A 23,387-nucleotide genomic window follows, 5' to 3' on the forward strand; every position below is an offset into this window, starting at 1 on the left:
AAGTTAGCGCGTGCACTCAGTGTTGATACAGAGTTGAGTGAAGATGGTCATTACACTACAACAATGCGCTCAGTGTGTCTTATGGTATGCCAAATTTTCTAGTGTAATGGAGACCCAGCGATCTTCCAGACGTCAGTACAACATTAGGCATGCCCCATCACATCGGAGCATTGTTAAATGGTACAACATGTTTTTGGAAAGTGGATTGCAGATGCCTCACACAGGTGGAAGGTGGCGTGATAGCAACGAGGAGGAAGATATTCGACAAGCCATGACGCAGAGTCCACGAAAGTCACTCAGCCGCTTATCAGCAGAGCACAATACCCCATACACAACATGTCACAGGATTGATAGGCGTTATCTTCACATGCATCCATACCGTATGCAGCGCATGCAAGCACTGACACGCCTGAATTACGGAGCTCGACTCAATTTTGTTACGATGATGTGTGAGCGGCAGGAAGGTGATGATCAATGGTTATTAAACGATGGATGTTCACGGACAAAGCCACATTCCATGTGAGTGGCCGAGTCAACACAATCGCTGGTGCGGCCATGGCAGACCTATCCCATGGCCTCCTAATAGCCCTGACCTAACCCCTCCAGATTTTTTTGTATGGGTCTACGACAAGTCGACAGTGTACGCACGAAGACCACAGAATCTGGCTGACCTACGGAAGGAGATTACATCTCAGCAAATCACTCCAGAAATGCTGCGTGCCACGTGGCGCAACATGAATTCGAGGTATCATTTGTGCCGCACGCGTGGCGGTGGATATGAGTGCTAATGTGCTGTGACACAAACTCCAGACTCTCCTTAACATGTATGTACCGTTAACAAGCAATAAATGTGCATAGTTTCTTGTGTATAGTGTTTTACTTTTCTGACATCCCAAACGGATGACCCTGTATTTGGCCAATGATTTCTGCTACGAATTATTTAATTGGTCCCTACAAGAATCAAGAAACTTAACAGTTAACGTTGTGAACATTACAATGAACACTTCCTATAACACAATAACAAAGATATCTTCCACAAAATGTTGAAAAAATGTTCCCTGTTGAAAAATCATAATTCACTCAAGAAATTCTAATTAAATCAATTATGGGAGGATTGACTGCCTTCAGAGTAGAAGTAAATCAACTAGCATAATATGGAGCCTTTTAAAGGACTAGTCTTGAGGAACTGTTTGAAAAACCACAGCGGTGAAACTATAAGCAGGGCCAGAATTTTAGTTTCTGTCTTCTATATGGGATACAGTTTCATCATCATCATCAATGTCCCACTCCAGTCGCTTGGGTGTGGTTGGGATACAGTTTAGTCATGGAATTTGCTCCAATCACTGAACCAGCAATATAATATGGTTGTTAAATATGTAAATAAACTGATAATTTTGCCTTATATTTCATTTCTACCTCAGATTAGGTGGTATGTAAAAGTCAAAAGTATGTTTGCTCTCAGTTTTGTTTTTTCCCCATCACAGAAAAAAGTCACAAGAATTTCTGAATATATAGCATGATTCAAAAGGCTGTGAAACTGAACTAGCATATAAAGGTGTTGAAATACAACTTTCAAACACGAATGTATAGCATACACCGAAACTTTGTGTGACAGCAAACCTGGAAATGCAAGTTAGCAACACAATTGACATTTTTTTTTTTTTGCTAGGGGCTCTACGTCGCACCGACACAGATAGGTCTTATGGCGACGATGGGATAGGAAAGGCCTAGGAGTTGGAAGGAAGCGGCCATGGCCTTAATTAAGGTACAGCCCCAGCATTCGCCTGGTGTGAAAATGGGAAACCACGGAAAACCATCTTAAGGGCTGCTGATAGTGGGATTCGAACCTACTATCTCCCGGATGCAAGCTCACAGCCGCGCGCCTCTATGCGCACGGCCAACTCGCCCGGTAATTGACATTTTATTTATTTCACCAAAATGTTCTATATTCTTAAAGAACTCAGAACAGTCAATCAATGAAGTAATAGTCATTTACATAAACAGTGAAGGTAAGACACTGAATGCTGTTTAAAAAAGCAGTTCAAACTATCGCTCACCACATTCAACGTAGGAATCACATCGACACAGTAAATTAATGCATTCCACCAAATACACCACACACTGCGCAAACATCATTAGATGCTGTAGCAATCCCAGAGAAAAATGTTTCTGGATTGGACACTTGTGTCACACGAGGCTTTTTAAATGCCCCCATATGAAGAAATTCCGAGGCATCAGATTAGGGGAGTGAACTGGCCGTGCAGCTGGACTGCCTCTTCCGATCCAATGTCAGGGATATGTGTGATTTAATATATCACATACTGCAAGAACGGTGTGCAAGTGCCCCAGCTAGTTACATTCACATCTGAGAAAGCACAATCAATGGCAGATCCTCTAAACAGTTGTGGCAAAATATCTTGGAAAATGGTACAGTAAGTCACCGCGTTTAAAAACTGTGGCAGGAGTTACGGTCCAACCAAGTGAGTGCCAATGACATCCGCCCATGAATTCAATGCTAAAACTCTGTTGGTCATAGTGTTCAAACCCAGTGTGGGGATTGTGCCATGCCCAAACATGGCTGCAATGACAAAGAAACAATCTCTAGTGAATTGTGCCTCATCAGTGAACATGTAGCCAAGAAAACTTGGCTCTTTTGCACAAGGGTCCATCAGCCATTGACAAAATTGCACTTGTCCTGTAAAGTCCTCCACGGTCAAACCCTGAACTTCAACTTCTTGCTATGGGATGCAGCTGGTTGTTGTGCAAGACATGGGAAATTCGTTAGTTAAGACTAATGGGATGTGTGCTAGTAGATTGTTCTTCCAGACAACGTGACTGTGAAGTCAAAATGAGGGAAAGGAAAATAAACCCAACATGACATCAGACTACAAACGGTGAAACGCATGGGGTCAATGTTCATGATTAACGGCTAGCTTCCTAACCACTGTGAGAACATACATGAAAGGGTATAAGATGATTTATTTTTGATAATGTTATTGGCTTTATGTCCCACTAACTACTTTTCTGTTTTTCAGAGATGCTGAGGTGCCAGAATTTTGCCTCAGGAGTTCTTTTATGTGCCAGTAAATCTACAGACACGAGGCTGATGTATATAAAGCACCTTCAAATACCACCGGACTGAGCAAGGATCAAACCTGCCAAGTTGGGGTCAGAAGGCCAGCACCCCAACTGTCTGAGCCACTCAGCTCGGCTAATTTATTTTTAAATGCTCTATATGGCTGTACTGAACAGTTTCATCATATGGAAGATTCTAAATCCCAGACAAAACAGCTTCAAATCATTTTGTATAAATTCTGCTGAACAACTTCAAACTATATGCCCACTTACACATACCGGTACAAGCAAGGACCACCCTACTCCCGGGGACACACCCAAGACTTTATAGTAAATAGAAAACTCACTTCTCATTTAAAGTTACATGAACTAAAAAGAAAGGGTCCTATCAAGGCATTGTACATCTTTCGAATGTCCACACTCTAGAATTGCCCATCTTGTGCACTAGTTGATAATATGCATATAAAATAATCTTCCGGGTTGCATGCGTAAAGGAGGAAATCTTAGTTTTGCAGTTGTTTATTATTATAAATATAGAAAATGGAATCTTCGTTCTACGTTGTAAAATGGTGACAACTGTTGGAACACCCTACAACAGGCCTGGCTATTTCACTCTCATGTCTCGCTGGCGCCAGAAAGAACCCTTGTTTACTGCGTTCTGGAGAACATCAGAGATTGTGGGAATGACACCAGAAAGACTTCAGGTATTCTGACAAGCATCAGTGTTCTGGCAACATTCCACCCTCATGTTAAGAATATGCACAGTCTGCTCCGCTCGAATACTGTATATGACTGGTTGTTTGCTTCCCTTGTTCTGGAAGGAGATTCATGCAAACTGGGAGAGGGGATTATATTCTAAGACACAAAGCTAGCATCGTCTATTCACATCTTGATCCTCTGAAGGTGGATGGCGTGTCTGTTCTGAGCTTTTGGCCCTAGGGGGAGTTCTGGCCCAGGTAACAGGATAATGCAAGTTATTTTCTATAACATGCCTTAACCTTTTCAGTTGCAGAAATTTGGCAGGGCAGTCTTGCATTTCCAACAAAATAATTAATTGAAAAAGCGCTTTTCAGCGCTATCACACTTTTGTTTTAGGGGCATCCAACCTAAACATATTACCTGAAAAACAACTTGTGTAATCTTAATTTTCTTTGTTTTCCTTTCTCTCGTAGAAGGGGGCTAACCCATTCCGATAAGGGAATATTAAATTCCGAAACAGGCTTGGTTAATTACATGGTCCAGTCCTTAGAATCCCCTTGATTCTGTTTCCTAAATTGCTACTGTTTTACCTTTGTTTCTAAAATTTTAATTTCCTTTGATATCACCTTTAAACCTGTCAGTATTTAGCGCACAGGACATCACTTGGGTTCTGCAGACAGGACTACCAACCCTCCCATGCCTGCGAGCATGGCTGTCAATTTGGTCGCCCTCAATTGTTTTGTTTTATAGTCCTAGACCTCAAGGGTCACCATATTTGTGAGGAAGGCAACGATTTCAGATCAATAACATAAATTATATCTTCAAATCATTTTGAGTGTGTCGACAAACCCTGTGTAAATGTCTTATTATGGTTAAGCTATGTGTGTTATAAAATCAATTTTGTAGGTTAAGGTCATTATTAAAATGAACCTATAGAATTACATTTAATAACTGATATTTTAAGGAGGGAAGTGAAAAGGAAACATCACAATTCTCTGTTAATATTAGAACTGTGCATGATTGAAGTGTGCAAAATATATTGTTCATCTAATGTTGCTTTCTAACGGCAGATTTAGCACGTATTCCAATGATCACTTGGCACCCCAATACAGGGGGTGAATCTGATTCGTCCACATCATGCCCCCGGATAGGTATTGGATATCTCAAATACTGAACTGACTGTCAGCACTTGGCTGAAGTGAAATGATTACCACACCTATGCTGCACAATGACAGTCCCAGGGAGCAAGGAGGAGAAGTTTATTGCTTGCAGAACATAACTTTCAATGACAATCTGCATTCCTAGAAAAAATACAGCTTCCAGAGGGTATATTTAATTTAAATAATCTAATGAAAATAACGGGTCTTCATTGACAATCTATGACTGATCAGTAATGGATACAATGTATAAGGCAATGTTACCAGAATCCTAACAAACAATTACTCAGAACTTTATGAATTAAGCTCAACAAGCAGGTGTTTAAAGGAGATTACAAGCCAGTCAGACAAGGCAATCTGCATGAATATCTTCACCACAGACACTGGCCTCCCATTTAAAACTAGTATACAAGCTCAAGGTTAAAGCAAACCTTCCCACAGACATATTAATTCCAGCAATCTCTACTGTTACAGTGGCTGTAATACAATCTATAGCTTATGTAACTCCAAGTCCATCACAGCTGACAAATCTCTACTATGCTCTTGCAATTTTAAACAAAAAACAACACACAAGACAAAATGAGAAGCAGGGAAGTTATGATTTTGGTTTTAAAGGGGTTCTATTAAAGCCCTTTCTCTTGTCAACTTAGTGATGTCCTAACAAATTAGAAAGAACCTGGTCGGTAATTATGTCCTCTACAAACAAATATATTATATATGCAAGGATTCTTCAATACAAAAGAAAGTATTTTGTTGAAATAACATGCACTTTCACACTTCAACCTGAAAACCAGGACAAGCATCACTTACCTTGGTCACAAGATTTCAAGAGTTATACTGAAAAGGAATGTGACAACATTTTCCTGACAAATAATGGAAAGGAAGAAATAAGAGATAAATCAAGTTGTATGCATGTGTAATATACAGTGTGTTTCCAAACAAGTGAGGAGCATTGGGGCGGTGTTTATGTACATCTCAAAACAACAACAAAAGTCCCAATTAACATATGCCCTACAGTCGATTGTGGTTGAGTTGCAACTTTCCAACTTTGTATGGGAAGTATTACCAGGCACATCCCACATCGAGTAGCTGTCGCCATATTGGTGCACCAGCAGGGACACTGCATTCCAATACAAGAAGTGTTCAAAATGTCCACCATGGGTTTGAATGCATGCATGAACACGCCATGTATTTTAAATATGCCATTTTAGGATCTTGATGTATTTTATATTCAGACTTGTTGACCAATATTTTAATATGCTGAATATGAATTATTGATTCTCTCCACCTTATCGATTTTTAGACATGTTCAAACAGTCCAGGCATGGATGGCAACCTTGTTCCCCCCACGGCAAAGTACTGCTGTATTCTTAACAGCACACCTGATTCCAAACTTAATCCTAAATACGAACTATCTCCCGAATTACAGCTAACAGAAACATGTGTAGCTTATCAACAACTGACTTCTTGTGTTGTTTTGGGGGGTACCAATTACTTCCCACATATATGGGAATAACCCTATATACAAATATGAGGAAGCACTTTTGGAGTACTTTGAAAATGATGTGAATGGAACACCAAGAATCTTCAATGCTGAAACTACCTGCCAGCCTGCAGGGGAACAGGAAAGATCCAAAGGAAAGTAGCACGATCTGTTCTGGGTGATTTCCAAAAAAAGAGTAATAGTGTAACTTTGATTTAGAGGTAATTTCCATCTTTCAATACTGGTTTATTTACTTTATCTTCAAATATAACAAACACTTAATCTATACAACAGTGTTCTCCCCAGAAATATTCATCAGTTGTGTGGCAAGAATGAGTATGAATATGATAAAATTTCAATATATTCCCCTCAGGGCAATAAGTATAATAATGATAATAACAATAATAATCCTATGGCATTACCTATCGTGTGCAAACATAATTTGACGCCACCTGGCTGCTTGCTCGTCAATTTCAACGTTCCGTTTTACTTTGAGCCGAATCTCTCTTGGGCGTCTATGACTGAGTTTTAGTGAAATTTGTCAGGTTAACACCAAATGTGTCACCAGAGCTTTCACAGGCCGACACTGTACGACATGGAATGTCAAATGGAATTTGTTCCGCCCTTCAAAAATCCGACTACCTGTGCTGGTCTGAACCTGCTATCTTGGAATTTGGAGGCAGACACACTACCAATGATCCACAGAGGGCATTAACAATGATATCAGACAGCTAAATATTTCTTTCAAAACTGAACTATTTTAGTGTAATCACGAACGAGACATAACAGTATTTTGAACTTCTCGTGTTCTACTGCTTGTCCATAATCATTAAACACTGGGGCTTACCACTCTGTTACAGTACTGAGGAGTGCCATACTGGTTTGTGACATCACGTGGAATCGAGTGCTCGGATGCGATTCCGGACACCGCTCGCGCACAATACAACGTGAGAGTCAAGCTAAACATTTAAACTCTGATGTAATAGATGCAATTATGCTGACAATAATGAAGATTTATCATTTAAATAAAGTTTTACAGTACATATATTTTAATTTGAAGCACCCTATGACAAGTACAATGCTAAAAAAGAAAGATGTTCCACCTATTCAATACAATAATTTTAAACTATGACAAGTATGTATTAATATTATGTAACTAAAACATATCTAGATTATGTTAGCCAGGCAGTCTGTAAAAACAGCAGGGCGGTGCACCCATTAAAACAGCCCTAGGTCCACTGTACAAGACATGTTTAGCCTCTTTTTTGAGACCCCTTCAGCTAAATACATACAAAAAATGCATTAAAGCAACTTTAAAATTCTTAAAAACTTGTTAACTTCTTTATGTTTGCTTCTTTTTCTCCTTCCTGATATAGAGCTTTTATCCTTGGTACTCTGTGGTGACATAATTACATGTTCAGTCAACGTTAGCCATGGCTCCGCGCATGTCTTTATCAAAGATGACATGCATTTCCGCAAAATTTGCGGGGTGGGTTCTGCATCAACTGATGGAGAGACAAAAGACTGACGGAATGAAGTCATGTCTGAGTCATCTGCAGCGGTGCTATGAGGAAGAATATGAGTTTCTGTCCCGTTATTATCACGAAAGTTTTAATTTGACTGCCCCGAATCTCTTAAGGTTTTTGGAGAATCCGAAATGCCGGAATTAACTGAATTGTGGCGTCAAAATGCACCAGGTTGGATCTCCAATCTATCTTTTCATTACCCTCCACTTAATCTTTATTAAAGAGAAGACTACAGGGACCATCTATGGCTACAGCCAAGAACTGCAATTCAGCATCCATCAAGGAGTCTGAACTGAGATGCCATTATCACTAAGAAATCTTGGAGAACGTATGATAATAAGGAGCCAAAATCTGTACACATGCTTCACTGACTACGAAAAGGCATTTGATAGTTTCCTGGTGTAAATTATTCCTGCTATTAAGGAACATAGGAGTGGAAGAACAACTCATCTCACTTATCTGGGACCTTTACAACGCTCAAAATGCAGATGTATGTTCGAGAGAAGGTCTTGTTAATCCAATCCCCATCGGAAATAAGCAAGAGAATGTATCTCCCTAATTCTGTTAAACACCTTCACTGCCGCCTTCATTAAACTTAAAAATTGACCCAGAAGCCGACAGATTTTCTTCCTGGATCACTTAAATGCACGTCATCGGCATGTAGCATGAGATTCAGCTGGCATACATACACAACATTCAACAATTGATGAATTTCTTTATTTCCATATCCATGTTGACACTAATTCTCAAATAAAACGGTCCACATGTTCAACACTATCGCATATACTGTATTGTGTTATATATTTGCAGGAATACATGTTACGTCTCTTATAGAGAGATCTTCAGTTCCTTGAAATATAGGCATAAGATTACAAGAACAACACTGTTTATAGGTTAAATTTTATCTTGAGCACCAACTTGCAGTCTATATGCATACACATACTAATATTCAATATTGTAAGGATAAACTTAAAATGTTTTTATTTCCTGTTCTTTCAAAGCCCCTCCCTTCATGTGACATGCAATTTGTTTGACAAGTTTAATAGTTTACTAACAATAATTTTGGCTTTCTCGTAATTTCTACTGAAAAATTAATGATACCTGTCCTTTAAAAATTGTGATGGGCAAGGAGACTTCTCATCTCACTAAGAGATGGGGAAGCAAAGATGGATGGAATGGAGGTAGGAATGTGCTAGCCAGTGATTCCGAGAAACACTTACCACATTTTCATGGGGATTGAAATTGATTTGAATACGATAGTCTTGACACCTGTAGAGTACGAGATCACGCAAGGCCATACCAGAATAATCAGACATGTAGCGCTTGACAGCAACGGCCAACCCTAACCAAAGTAGAGTAAATAAAGATGTCATCGTGCATTATTACCAAAGGAATTTAAAGTCTGTGATACAAACTTGTTTTATCTACAGCCTATAGCCCGTACAATCACGGAAAGCAATGGAAGTTTCAAAAGCGGTGGTATTGTGCTTAATAGTGTATCAGGTTTTTGTGAATTTAATCCATTTATTTCATAATGTTATTGTTATTGCGTTTTTACGTCCCACTAACTACTTTTACGGTTTTTGGAGATGCCGAGGTGCTGGAAATTTTGTCCCACAGGAGTTCTTTTATGTGCCAGAAAATCTACCAACACAAGGCTGAGATATTTGAGAGTTTGATCCCACTTTATTAATGCTCATACAGGAGGGTAGTCAACTGGATACCTTCATGTCTGTGCGTAGTCGACTGTTTTCTCCTAGCATCATATAAGTTATTAGGAATGTTCTGCCATCTGTTGAATATAATTAGAAGCTGGGGAAGGTCAGATTCAAAGTATCTATCAGAGAATAGTATTCTTCAATGATCAGAGGAAGAGTATACACTCTGGCTTGACAGGTAGTATACATGGCTGCATGCAATCATATTACTAAGGATGAAAATTGCATATAATTATATCAGAGTATTAAAGAAATTTTAATTGCTTAGAAACCCGCTATGTACTGAATGTATTGCGGGCTAGGGTAATCCTCCTCCTGCAATTATTGGAGAAGTGATTTTAGGATTACTCTAAGTTGACCACACTTAAGAGGCCTATATATGTCTGGCAGGTAATTCCGAGAGAATAAAAAAAAGAATGAAGCAAATCTGTTCAGTAGAATGGCCGGATGAAAGGCACAAAGCTGGTTTTAGTAAACTTTTAAAATATATAGTCAAATGAAGAAAATGGAAAACCAAACCCGTATTCCAACAAGGAATAGTCCAGGGCACTTAAGCAAGTATATTGCTCAACAAAATAGCAAGAGGTACGTGTGAGCATAGCCCTCAATCTGCCATTTTTTCTCTTAACTGTCATCTATAGGCACCTTTTATTTATATTTCCTGGTGATATGGTTATTTTATTCTACTGTCCTTGAGTAGGATGTTTACAGAGTTTTTGTGACATTTCCTTTTCTTTACAGAATATATCAGTGAGGCCTATATTTCCAAATGAAAGGGGATCAATTTCTTGTCTTAATCCTTATCCATGTTTCATTCACCACAATCCACAGTATACGAGTTCTTGGCCCAGTTGCCTGCACATTCTTCCCATCTTATGACTCACCAGAGGAACTATTTCCTGTTATATCCTTGTCAAGATGCTAGGTTATTTAACAGATATAACCAATGAAGAAATTCAAAACAAGAAAACAGATACATAACTGCAAATCCTAGGAGTCTGCACAGATGTAGGCAACCAGCATTTTACAAATCAGAATGTACCAGAATGACAAATGACTCATTACTCAATAACGGACACAGTAAAGGCAAGTGGTCCTCAAAGAGTTACCAAGTACCCTGCAACACTGGTATTTGTGTTTAGATCCATCCTGATAGTTTTCAGTAACTTAATCATATACAGACAACAAAAATTAGTGTATCAATTAATTCAGGGTGGAATGCATTAATATTTTTGTTTAGACAAACTAGAAAGCCACGATTCTTTCCTGTTGTAGGTTGGTTCAATGTTAGAAGAAATCATAATACTGCATAGGTTTTTAAATCTTTATGAAGTGGAGTGAGTACAAGACAGCAATAGATGATGTTAGCAGTGGCGAAGCTAGCTATATTACTTGGGGAGTCTAAGAATATTGTTCAAGCTTACCTTAAATTCTTTTATACAGCAAGTGTATGCGGCGCTCCTTTCTCTCTGCAAATGCATCAATGACACGGTCCCTGAAGCTCTGATTATTTGACAGTTCATGCAATAGAGATTTCTCTATCGCAAGTGTACTTAAATTACATAGTCTACTGTTTGTCATTGAATTCCTCAGGAAGGTTTTTATGCGTTTTAGTGCACTCATACTTCTTTCACTTGAACATGTTGTCACTGGAATTGTGAGAACTAAACGAACCAAACGTGTTGTTTGTTCGTAAACCTTGTCCAGACCATTATCCAACATATATTTTAGCAGTATTTGTGGAGGTAGATGTTTAGCTTCATCAGAGTACACATTCACAAGTTCATTTGTCAGTTGTTCACTGTCCGACTCGTTGGCTGAATGGTCAGCGTACTGGCCTTCGGTCCAGAAGGTCCCGGGTTCGATTCCCGGCCGGGTCGGAGATTTTAACCTTCATTAGTTAATTCCAATGGCTCGGGGACTGGGTGTTTGTGCTGTCCCCAACATCCCTGCAACTCACACACCACACATAACACTATCCTCCACCACAATAACACGCAGTTACCTACACATGGCAGATGCCGCCCACCCTCATTGGAGGGTCTGCCTTACAAGGGCTGCACTCGGCTAGAAATAGCCACACGAAATTATTATTATTAGTTGTTCACTTTCAAAAAAAGGGTACATCTTCAGGAGTTGTTTCATTTTCATTGAGGGAAAACTTGTGTTGTAAGCCTTAAATTGCTAATTGCTTTACGTCGCACCGACACAGATAGGTCTTTTGGCGACGACGGGAGAGGAAAGTCCTAGGAATTGGAAGGAAGCGGCCGTGGCCTTAATTAAGGTACAGCCCCGGGATTTTCCTGGTGTGAAAATGGGAAACCACGGAAAACCATCTTCAGGGCTGCCGACAGTGGGGCTCGAACCCACTATCTCCCGATTACTGGATACTGGCCGCTCTTAAGCGACTGCAGCTATCGAGCTCGGTAAGCCTTAAATTGATTCTCATCCAATAATTCTGCAAAATGGAAGTTTTCAAAGTCACAGAACCGTATTTCCATCTGTACCACGGTGGTATCAATTATTTCATATGCTAATGCTGTGAGGGTTGGCATTACAAATGATTCTGTTGCCATTGCGGTATTGAGAGCTTTGCTGGTGTCTATGCATTCATTCACTGTTTCTTCATTTCTCAGATTTTTTAAGTTATTTATGGTTTGCTTTATCTCATGGTTGCAGATATTTACATTAGATGTGCATTTTGCTTGCAGCACCTTGAATAAATGATCCGTGTAGCAAAATATCTTGTTGAAGACGCACAACAGGAAGAGGAATTTAGGGTCATCTAATCTCTTAACCAGTCCCATAGCACCATTAACAGATTCGCCATCCCATTCTTCATCTTTATCAACAATGTGTGTAAGAGCTTCTTTCAAGTCCTTGAAATGGGATGCTATTGTTAGTGTTGCTCTGGAGCGGAAGTTCCAACGTGTCGTACATACATGCCGGGGGAAGTTTAAAGCCTTTATCTCTTAGGACTTGAGTTCCCTTTGATGACTTGCTGAAATATGTATGGAAGGCAGTCAAATCATAAGTAAAGAGACGCACTTTCTTTATAGCTTTTGCTCCATACAAGAGTACCAAATTAAGTTTATGTGCATAGCAATGTATAAACATTGCATGTGGGCAAACTTGCTTTACGATAGTTTGAACACCCCCTGTAGAACCCGCCATTACGGAAGCCCTGTCGTAAGTCTGACATATTAACTTCTTTTCTACGCCCCATTTTCGTAAGACATCCAATATTACGGCTGACAGTCCAGTGGCACTTTTATCTTTTGAGACGTTGTAGAACCCCACAAACCTCTCGTGAACGTTATAACCAACACAATACCGATATATAATGTTCATATGATTCTGACAAGATATATCTAATGTTTCATCTGCCTGAACTGATACAAATTCACAAATAGAAATTTCTTTCTGAATCTCTTCATTCATCACTTGAGTTACACAGTCAATAAGTTCATTCTGAATGTCACTCGAAGTTCCTTTAAATCCTGAAGTTGCTCCCAGATGCTCTCTCATGAATTGTTGTTCTTGTGCTAGCAATTCCAAGGTCTCGAGGTAGTTACCTTTATTTACGGAGTCACTACTCTCGTCATGCCCATGGAATGGAAGTTCTTGTTTTCCGAGAAAACACACCACTTGAACTAACCAGCCAAGAACCCGTCTATTACGATTTACTAACTCATTATGCTTTAGAACTGCAAGACGAGCCGCTTCTGATATCGCATGATCTATTCTACTCCTGCCGAGAAGAAGAAAACTCTCACTGTTCTGAATATATCTTTTTGAAATCTGGTGTTTACGTGCTCTTCTATGAACATTTTTTAGGGTACTGATGCCACCCTCATTCCATTCACTATCACCTCCAAATAATATGCAAATATAACAATAAAACTTACAATCTGTCACACTTGCTGTAAGCCATGTATAATCCTTATACCATTGGGACTGGAAAGTTCTTATTTGGTTTCCATCCTTTTGCACAATTTTCAATAATGGCTGTGGCCGCTAGTCTTTCAGGGCACATTTTTCTTCGAAAGACAAAGAAGAAAATGGAGTTCGAAGCAAGTATGTAATAAGATCATTACTTTCATTCATTATACACGGATTTAAAAAATACTGGCAACTCTTCACAAAACACAGACCACTAATAAGTTGTAAACTTCACAGATCAACAGATCAGAACGTAAACATTAACTCGTAACTCGAGACTTGGAGACTAGACTCCCAGCTAGGTTTCAAAGCGAGCACTTACCGCTGCATGACGTCATACGTTGTCATAGCAACCAGTACAAGCCCCGCCCGCTAGCAGAAAGGTACGAGTCTGGCTGAAGCCAGACTCAACTGCTAGGCTTAGTGCTCTGTGAGTAGCGTGGCAGATCGGAGAGCCGTGAAGTCTATTAAGTTTATTAGACATCATTTTCGTGCCTTATATCAATAATTTATTATTCATATTTCGTCTGGGGAATCTTAGATTCCCCCCAAGCTTCGCCACTGGATGTTAGATGTTTACAGAATATACATAGGTTAACAAAAGTTTTTCTGAGAACTTCTGATAGCCTACGCTTTACTGGTACAGAGATTTCTAAATTTAACTGTCAAGACTTTTTGTGATTCATGATGTCATGGAATTCACATTTCACTTAAACTTTTCTTTCTTCCACTCACATTTTGAATGTAAACTTTTTGGGTGTAACTCATTTGTTACAAAGGGTAGGAAGCAATTTTATCAACATGACAGCTGATGCCGCATTTAAGAAATAATCGTGTATGCTTCTGAAATCCTGAAAATAGCATGCAAGTTAAGCTACATCCTGCAAAATGTATTACTCGTGCAACTTTTAGTGATATTTGGTGTTATGGAGTTGAGGAGTAATGAGGGAGCTCTCCCAGTTCCAGTAATACTGCCAACTGAATGGAAATGAAATCCTAATTGAATTGATAATATGATCAATCGGTATGAATTTCCTAAACCTTAAGCAAACAACTGTGTCACACACAACATTAATAACATTTCTCGATGCGAATTGTGTTCCTAGCATGAATTATATAGTCTGGCTTTGCTGTGTAAACAACAACAGTACTACTACGTGAAGTGTCCGCCAGATGTCTCACAGCGATGCATAAGCGATTCATAGTTTGTGTTTCAAAGGTTGCCAAAACGAATCTCAAAGATAACCAAGATCTACCGATTCAGCACTAGGGAGCCCATATATCACTAAAAGTTGCGTGAGTGATATGTGATACTATGTACAGTACATCCAACATTTGTTATCAAAGGAGGTCCACTATTTTCCCTTCAACTCTACCAAGCTCTAATAAAGCCTACAGAATATACAAATTTGACTTGTCCATTACTGAAAACCTCCTTTTCAGATGTGTTACCTGATACAATTCAGAACAACCTGCCCATGACAGAAACAGAATGGGATTCATAATTCTGCTGTTTCCTTCTCAAACTAAAAAATTGAGAAGGAACGAACATGTACACATATTTTAACTAGGAGTGCCTTATCATGTACTAGAAAATCTTAGCCCAAAATCCTGACTTGCATCATTTGTGCTCAGACATACACAGCCTCACCCTTTCCATCCAGCATTCAATGTCAATTGTAGAAAAGGTCCACCTACACTTATTACAGCCTTCACTTATACAAGTATACTTAAACAGCAAATTACATACATCACTGATAAACGGCACGTCTTTAAATAATGTACATTTTAAACATACTGACAGAGAATATCTTCCACAATAAGTTAAATGGGAACGTATAAAATCCCTAAAAACTACTCGTATTTACTGCTCGAACATATATAAATACAATGGAAGAAATATGGTAAATAAAGAAAATATCATATGAGTAATAACCATTCAGGACAAACCCTCTTTTGAAAAGTGTACAGGGTCATGGTTATTCTCTTTTATTTCTCGTTAGTGACTGGTAAGAGACTGAATTACCAAATAATTACAACCATTCAGAACTGTCAAAAGCATTTAGCATAACTTAACACGAAATAAATCCAACAGTTACCAGCCATGGATCTATCTAGAAGAAACTAATCACGATACTTTAAATATATGATATCATGTTTCGAGGGGTGGTACCGGTATTTTTTTATACATTGATATACGCTTCGGTTAACTTCAGAGTAAAGAAGCGAAAACTACGGTTATGAATAAATATTTACGTTTCTATACAATAGTTCACTAATCCGTAGCGATGAAACAGCAAACAGCAGATACAAATTAAATTAAGCTCACCTGGGATCTGGATGTAGAATGACGTGAAAGCAAATAAGTAAATAACGCTCATTGCCCGCAAGAAAAGATTACGGGTATATCGAATTTGCACCACCATCGTATTTTTTTGAACACTAACAATACAGCAACAAAAATTTAACAAAAGTAAATTAGCAAATGATTAAACCGAAGCCGCTGCACTTCGTGGGAGTGCCACTACCTAACAGTAACCGCCGACCCACGCTACGCCGATGCAAGTTGTTCACTACCAACTTAACATAGTTGTCTACGGGTCATTCACTTTTATTCATTCATAAACTGTCTCGACTATGGTCCTTCAGGTTAACTGTTACGTTTCTGGTAAGTTTAATTTCATTTTTACGTCACTATTTTCAATCCATCATAATTAATATTCACTTTATGCTCTGCATTACAACCAACTTCCCAATGGCTACATCAAATGTCATATTGTTATGTTGGTGAACTTGGTGATTACACAAGCTCAATCAAATTTACATCTATATTTTATTATTTTCTTTCGCTTAATGTAAAATGTGCATAATGTTAGCACATAAAATATTAATATCGTATTAAATAATCTGCTCTCTATTATAATTAATAAACTAGTTGCCTATTAAGAATATTTCTGTTCTTAATCCTAGTATTTTAGATGGTTATATGATTGTAATTTTCACCAATGAGGAAAAGGAAAACAAATGCTACTTCTTCTACGTTCATTCTCATCAAGATAGCAGTACTACCAGCAAATACAATACACGACACTTACGGATTTCGCCTTGCTAACATGGGAGACAATTCGACGGTGGCGCTCCTAGTGACTTGACCTGAACAAATCGCGCTAATTCAAATATAAATGGAAATGTATATACGGAAATGGATAAATAAATTACGTCTAGAAAGAAAGTGGTATTGAGATATTAACTTTGAAGTTGCTAAAGCAATTCTGGATAAATGAATGAAGAATTTTTTAAAAGGTTATCATTTAAAGACTGAAATTAGACATATAAACAAGGTGTGAAATGGACTGCTGTGAAATGGCTTGATCTTTCATTTATGCATTACTTTTTTTACCTTTAGCATACCTGCCTGAAATCTTACGGTTGGATTTGTCTTTTTCCTCATTTAAAAACATTGTATCATCATATTAAGACATTTGTCAATATAAATATCGGCACATTCCTTACACATATGATGCAATGAATTAACATTTAATAGCTGGACAATTTTCCCCTTAACATGAAGCCTACTAACAGAAAGAAAATCTATAAAATCCCGGCTTTAATCTGAGAAGAGGGATAAAAGAAAGAAAAGTTTGAAAATGTTGTCGATAGTGATGCTTTGAGGAATATTTACGTACAATTAGAGTAAAAATGTAACATACCCTTGGCTGTATAGTCGAGGATTTTTAAAGTCGCTGGCCTGGAAATGATCTGAACAGATTTTATAATTCTTATATAAGCGTAACGTCCCTTCTTTCTTGTACACCTTATCCAAATCACTTCTGTGACATTTCAAAACCCGCAGATCACACTTCAACAACACATCGGTATTGAAGGTTAACTGCTGCACTATACAATAAAATATGCGTATTACATTTTATGCCAGTTAAAATATGGGTCTAGCAGGTCAGAAGATTATGAAGTACTATAAAAATCTCTGTCACTGGAAGAATATATATGCAAACACAATATTACTTACATATTCTTGTCACGAGGGAACCTGAAGAACGACCGCGCATTTTTCTCTATTTCGTAATTACTGCAGCCAAACACAGCACATACCTTTCCCCTCATGTTGAGAGGAGATATCAAGAAATGACACACGCTACTATTTAATTATGTCAACTCACTGAGAACGCATAAATAACACCAAAAACTTCACACAAAAATGCACGTGCTCTTATGGCAGAATCAGTACCGTTCAGGTCTATCCGCTAGAGTGAGCTCCAATAGCTGTCCCTCGATATCTCACTCAGTGTCGTGTATTGTCTCTACTGTATTTGCTACCAGTCCCAATCCGTACGAAGAAGGCGCTATTTTTGAATTTCGCCCTAATTTACAACATATCCCTGCCGTGGGTAATCCATCACTCCTTCACAGGTCACTAAAGGTCCCAAATAAATATATCTTCATGTCCACCTAGTCAATGAAATCAAAGGATCACAGACTGTAAAGGCGAAGTAGTTAATAGCACTGCCTAATAATAATAATAATAATAATAATCATAATAATCATAATCATAATAATAATAATAATAATAATAATAATAATAATAATAATAATAATAATAATAATAATAATAATGTCCGCCTCTGTGGTGTAGTGCTGCCACCCCCATAGGCCCGGGTTTGATTACCGGCTCTGTCATGAGATTTGAAAAGTGGTACGAGGGCTGGAACGGGTCCACTCAGCCTCGGGAGGTGAACTGAGTAGAGGAGGGCTCGATTCCCACCTCAGCCATTCTTGAAGTGGTGTTCCGTGGTTTCCCACTTCTCTTCCAGGCAAATGCCGGGATGGTACCTAACTTAATGCCACGCCCGCTTCCTTCCCTCTTCCTAGTCTAACCCCTCCAAATTTCCCATCCTCCCTACAAAGCCCCTCTTCAGCATAGCAGGTGAGGCCGCCTGGGCGAGGTACTCGTCCTCCTCCCCAGTTGTATCCACGACCCAAAGTCTCACGCTCCAGGACACTGCCCTTGAGCAAAGCCTACTAGATACTAGAAGGCCTGGACAGAAAGCCAATTTCTTGCATTAAAAGCGGGGTAATAGTTTTTCTCTTTTCCACCGCTATGTTCGCGTTTATATTCTGTTGTTTGACGCGAATTCGATGATTACGTGTGTTACTGCAACATATTTTATGAGAAAAAATAACATATTAAACTTCATTTTATAAGGTAAGGCCTTATCTAACATGAAATATGAAGAGTTTTGTCGTTTTTTAATTTATTTGCTCTCAATATTTGCATTATATGGATGGTTGCTGAGATGCATTTAACATTTGTTTAGTAATGTGCTTCCAAATTACCGTCAAGGTGGTGGTGGTGATTATTGATTTAAGAGGAAGTACAACTAGGCAACCATCCTCTATATAATAATCAGAGAGAAAAACAGGAAGGGGCCCGACACTTCGAAAAATGAAAGTATTGGCCAAAGGAAGACAAGAGCCACAAAGGGCGTGAAAATGAAGGACTCCCTAGCCTCAGAAACCTAATGGCGTCGGGGTAGGAAAAGAACTAGAGTTGACCAAGGAAGGTCGCAGAGGATAGATGAAAGTGAGGAGCCTGGCACAAGTAAGTGCAAGAAATGCCAGGGTTCAGCTAAGGGCCCCGTGGTCGCCAACACACACTCCGAACTTCAGAGCCCCTGGGGCCAATTACGGTCAAGTTCCTCTTTCCATTCCGTAGGTTAAGATGGTTTATTGTTGCGTGCCTAACTGCACATCTGACATAGAGAAGAAATATACACAAATATAAATTTTCATCTTTTTCCTAAAGATCCGAGTTTACGGGAGAAATTGAGGCTTGCTATTTCTCGACAGGGCAGCAGAAAAGGATCTCTTTGGGCTCTTAATGATAACTCCAGAATATGTAGCTTGCACTTTGTCGAATCAGATTACGGTGTAAATACTGTGAGGGGAATTCTGCTCCCCGACAAAGTGCCGACGCAAATTCGTCTTCTTCTTAAAAATGTATTAATATTTACAACGCGGGCGTTAGGATATCTCGGAAAATGTAACCTTGTCCGAAAGCTGAAATTCCTTACCACTCCAAAGCTCAAAGAGACGTTTCAGTGCCGCGACTGTGATCAAGCATACATCACATACGTTATACTTACAACATTTTTCAGGCCTGTTCTTGATAATAATGCAAAGCAAGCGACTAATGACTGTGATTAATTAAACAAATTCAAGAGCAAGCCTCTGAGCAGAAAAGTGTTGAATTATAGAAATAGGGAAAAATCGGGTGAGTACTTCTATTTAGGCCTATTTCCCTGTTCTTTATTCTTGTGTGATAACTGATAAACAAGTGCAAAATGAAAGAAATTTATGAAGTGTAGTGTGTTCAAATTGGTTTTATATATTTATATCTGATTCACACCGGGCATAATGATAAAAAAATGTATTGTTTCGCGTTATTGTATGAATCTTCAATATAAGAATATAGACAGAACATGAGAAAAACAGAACATAAACGCGATCCAAGCGGCCATCGCCTGAATTACTTTGTTCGCCCAGAAATGTGTCGGCTTGTCCAGGCCTTCTATTATAGCGTAGGCAACGCCTTGAGGCGGTAGAGGTGGGATCCCTCGCTGAGTCCGAGGGAAAAGCCAACCCTTGAGAGTAAACAGATTAAGAAATAATAATAATAATAATAATAATGGCGTGTGGCCTCCTCCGGAGAGGCCTGGTACAGGTCTTCCGAGTTGACGCCGTATAGGCGACCTGCGCATCTGTGATGTTGGGGCCCAATCTAAGATGAAATCTAATGCTGAAGATGTCACAAACACCTAGCCCCCGACTCATAGGAATTAATTTATGAAAGTTAAAGTCCCTGACCCGACCGGGAATCGAACCAGAGACCCCTTGAACCAAATGCCAGTATGATAACAATTTAGCCAGGGAGCCGGACATAATAATAATAATAATAATAATTGTTACCGTGTTTTGGTGGTAGGTAGAGGTGAAAGAAGGTGCGGGCGTGAATGAGTCTCAAACTACGGAATCAAAGTTAATGTAAAATTTAACAAGGTTATATTTTCTTTTCGAAAACAAAGAAATAACAAGTATGGCAGGTACAAAGTAGCAAATCAAAGGGGAGTCACAATATTCACATAATTTGGGCTTCGAGCCCCGAAAACACAATGCTTGGGCAATCAGCCCAGTTTTACCTCCAAAACACAAGTTTCAACAGAGGGGCAGAAAACCCCATTCATACCTCGGAGCCCTTGCTCCAAATTACACCGATAAGCCTCCACGAGGCATACCACAATTGATTTTTAATAGAGCCACACGCTCTCAAATTTAAGCCTTCTCCCAGGCCACACCAAACTCAACCTTCAAGTTGTCCTCAACGGACCTAAACACAGGGGTAAAATACCCAATCTACTGAGGTCTAGGAAATAAAAAAGGGTTAATTAAATGACCTCTAAGGTAGCAATTTGAGAGGAGGCGAACTTGCACTCCTAATACACTTTGTCTTTACGACCTATTTTGGCTCTTAGGCCACTGATGCAAGGGCTAATCCCATACTACAGAGGTGACTTAAAAAAAAAATATTTACATTACATTACGGAAGAATAGATTGAGAAAATAAGTTCACCTCAAGACAATGTGAGTGGGAGCTCGAGAGGGTTAGCACTCTCTATCCCAGTATGTCGCTTTACAAGAGAATAGAAGAAAAGAGAAGTTACATATTAGGAAAAGGTTACATAGGGGAACGCTTAGAACCCGCCCCGAAAGTTAAACTGCTGAGCTAGCAAAGAAAGAATTTATTAATCGGCCATTACCTTATTGTTGACCGCTGCCGAGGAAAGAGGCGCTTCCCGCCTCCTGCTATGTACTTAATACACTGAAAGATGGAACAGAAGTGGCCCGGAGACCCTAAAATCAGCAGTTTAAATACTCTCGCAGAAAGTTCTAGGCGTTAGGGGAAAGAAAACACCCTCCCACAAAGATTTTATTGGGTAGGACCCCGCAACAGATTCAAGTTGGGGAAAGATACACCAGATTGGTCAGAAATTAATTGAAAAAATTCGTGATTGGATACATTCAAAACAAGGGGAAGAAAGGGGTAAATATTGCCAACTTAAACAATGACAGAAAGAAATTTAACAAGGAACAAACTCCTGAAATTAAATTTTCTCCAACAAAATAGTTCTTTGACTCCGCACTAGGGTGCACTATTGTTGATCTTCAGTAGTGTCCTCTAGAAGAGAAAGTTCACACTTCTTAATACAAGCAAGACAAAAGTACGTCGAAAATGACACAGTTCACAAACTCAAAAATTTCCAGGTAGTGACATCTTCTGAGAAATTTGGAAATTAAGACCGTAGATAAAGTTCAGACTTCCTCCAGAAGAGGAGTTTCAACTGGCGCAACTTTTAAATAAACGGTGTGGAGGTGTTCCGCCCGGTACAATAATAATAATAATAATAATAATAATAATAATAATAATAATAATAATAATAATAATAATAATAATAATAAGGGCCTCATGGTGCAGGTCCTTCAGGTTGACTCCCTATAGGTGATCTGCGGGTGTATAAAGAAGGTGCCCTACCTAAGATTAATTCTAATGCTGAAGACGGCACAAACCCCCAGTCATAGGAATTAACTATTGTAATTTAAATTCCCTGACACGGCCGGGAATCGAACCCGGGACTCCATGAATCAAAGGCCAGCATGCTTAACATTTAACCGGACAAAACTTGTGTCCTCGTCTCGAGATGGTGCAGTTCTTTCCAGCCACATCCCGAATGCAGGTGAGCCGCATGTGGCATTTAACCTCATACAAACCCTCCTGCAATGCTTACATCTCCGGCAATACCAGGAATCGAATCCGGGCCTCCGGTGATGACAGCTAATAGCATTAACAGTTATGACACGAAGGCGAACGTTGCACAGTGTTGAACTACTTCCTTTTAAAACAACAATCACCACCATCACCAAACAAAAATGCAATATTTTAAGGGGTCAAATATATTTAATCGCATATTTCTTTTAGAGCAGTTTCATTTACAAGGGTAAAGTCACAATGATCTAGTGGACGGCGTCCACTACACCGCATGCATGCAGTGCGAAACAAAGAGTTGTCACTGTTTAAAAAATAAGGAAACCAATTTTGTTTATTTTCTTTCTTTCTTTCTTTCTTCCTTTCTTTCTTTCTTTCTTTCTTTCTTTCATTCATTCTTTATTAATCCATGTACACTCCAGGGTTGGCTTTTCCCTCAGCGAAGGAACCTACCTCTACCGCCTCAAGGGCAGTGTCCTGGAGCTTCGGACTTCGGGTCGGGGGATACAGCTGGGGAAGTGGATCAGTACCTCGCCCAGGCAGCCTCACCTGCTATGCTGAACAGGGGCCTTGTGTGGGTTTGGAACGATCGGAGAGGATACACAAGAGAGAGGGAAGGAAGTGGCCGTGGCCTTAAGTTAGGTACTATCCCGGCATTTGCCTGGAGGAGAAGTGGAGAACCACGGAAATCCACTTCGAAGACGGCTGTGGTGAGAATCGAACCCTCCTTTACTTAGTTGACGTCCGAAGGCTGAGTGAACCCCGTTGGAGCCCTCATACAGCTTTACAAATTTCGTGGCAGATCTGGTAATCGAAACCGGGCCTAACTTAAAGCCACGGCCGCTCCCTTCCCTCTTCCTTGTCAATCACTTCCAATCTTCTCCTTCCCCCACAAGGCCTCTGTTCAGGTACTGGTCCTCCTTCAGAGTTGTAACCCCGACTCAATGTCTC

General features: G+C 39.4%; 1 protein-coding gene across 3 annotated transcripts in view; it reads right to left on the reverse strand.

Annotated features, from left to right (window-relative positions):
• LOC136879002 (lipase maturation factor 2) overlaps positions 1 to 16,132 on the reverse strand; it is a 105,242-nt gene extending 89,110 nt beyond the window's left edge. For all 3 annotated transcript variants that reach the window (XM_067152685.2, XM_067152684.2, XM_068228922.1), the window contains exon 1: positions 15,930 to 16,132. In XM_067152685.2, the coding sequence (XP_067008786.1) occupies positions 15,930 to 16,026 (97 nt within the window). In that variant the 5' untranslated portion in view covers positions 16,027 to 16,132. The remainder of the gene's footprint in view (positions 1 to 15,929) is intronic.
• Positions 16,133 to 23,387: the final 7,255 nt, after the last annotated feature.

Source organism: Anabrus simplex, chromosome 8 (assembly GCF_040414725.1).
Source record: "Anabrus simplex isolate iqAnaSimp1 chromosome 8, ASM4041472v1, whole genome shotgun sequence".
Lineage (NCBI taxonomy): Eukaryota > Metazoa > Arthropoda > Insecta > Orthoptera > Tettigoniidae > Anabrus > Anabrus simplex.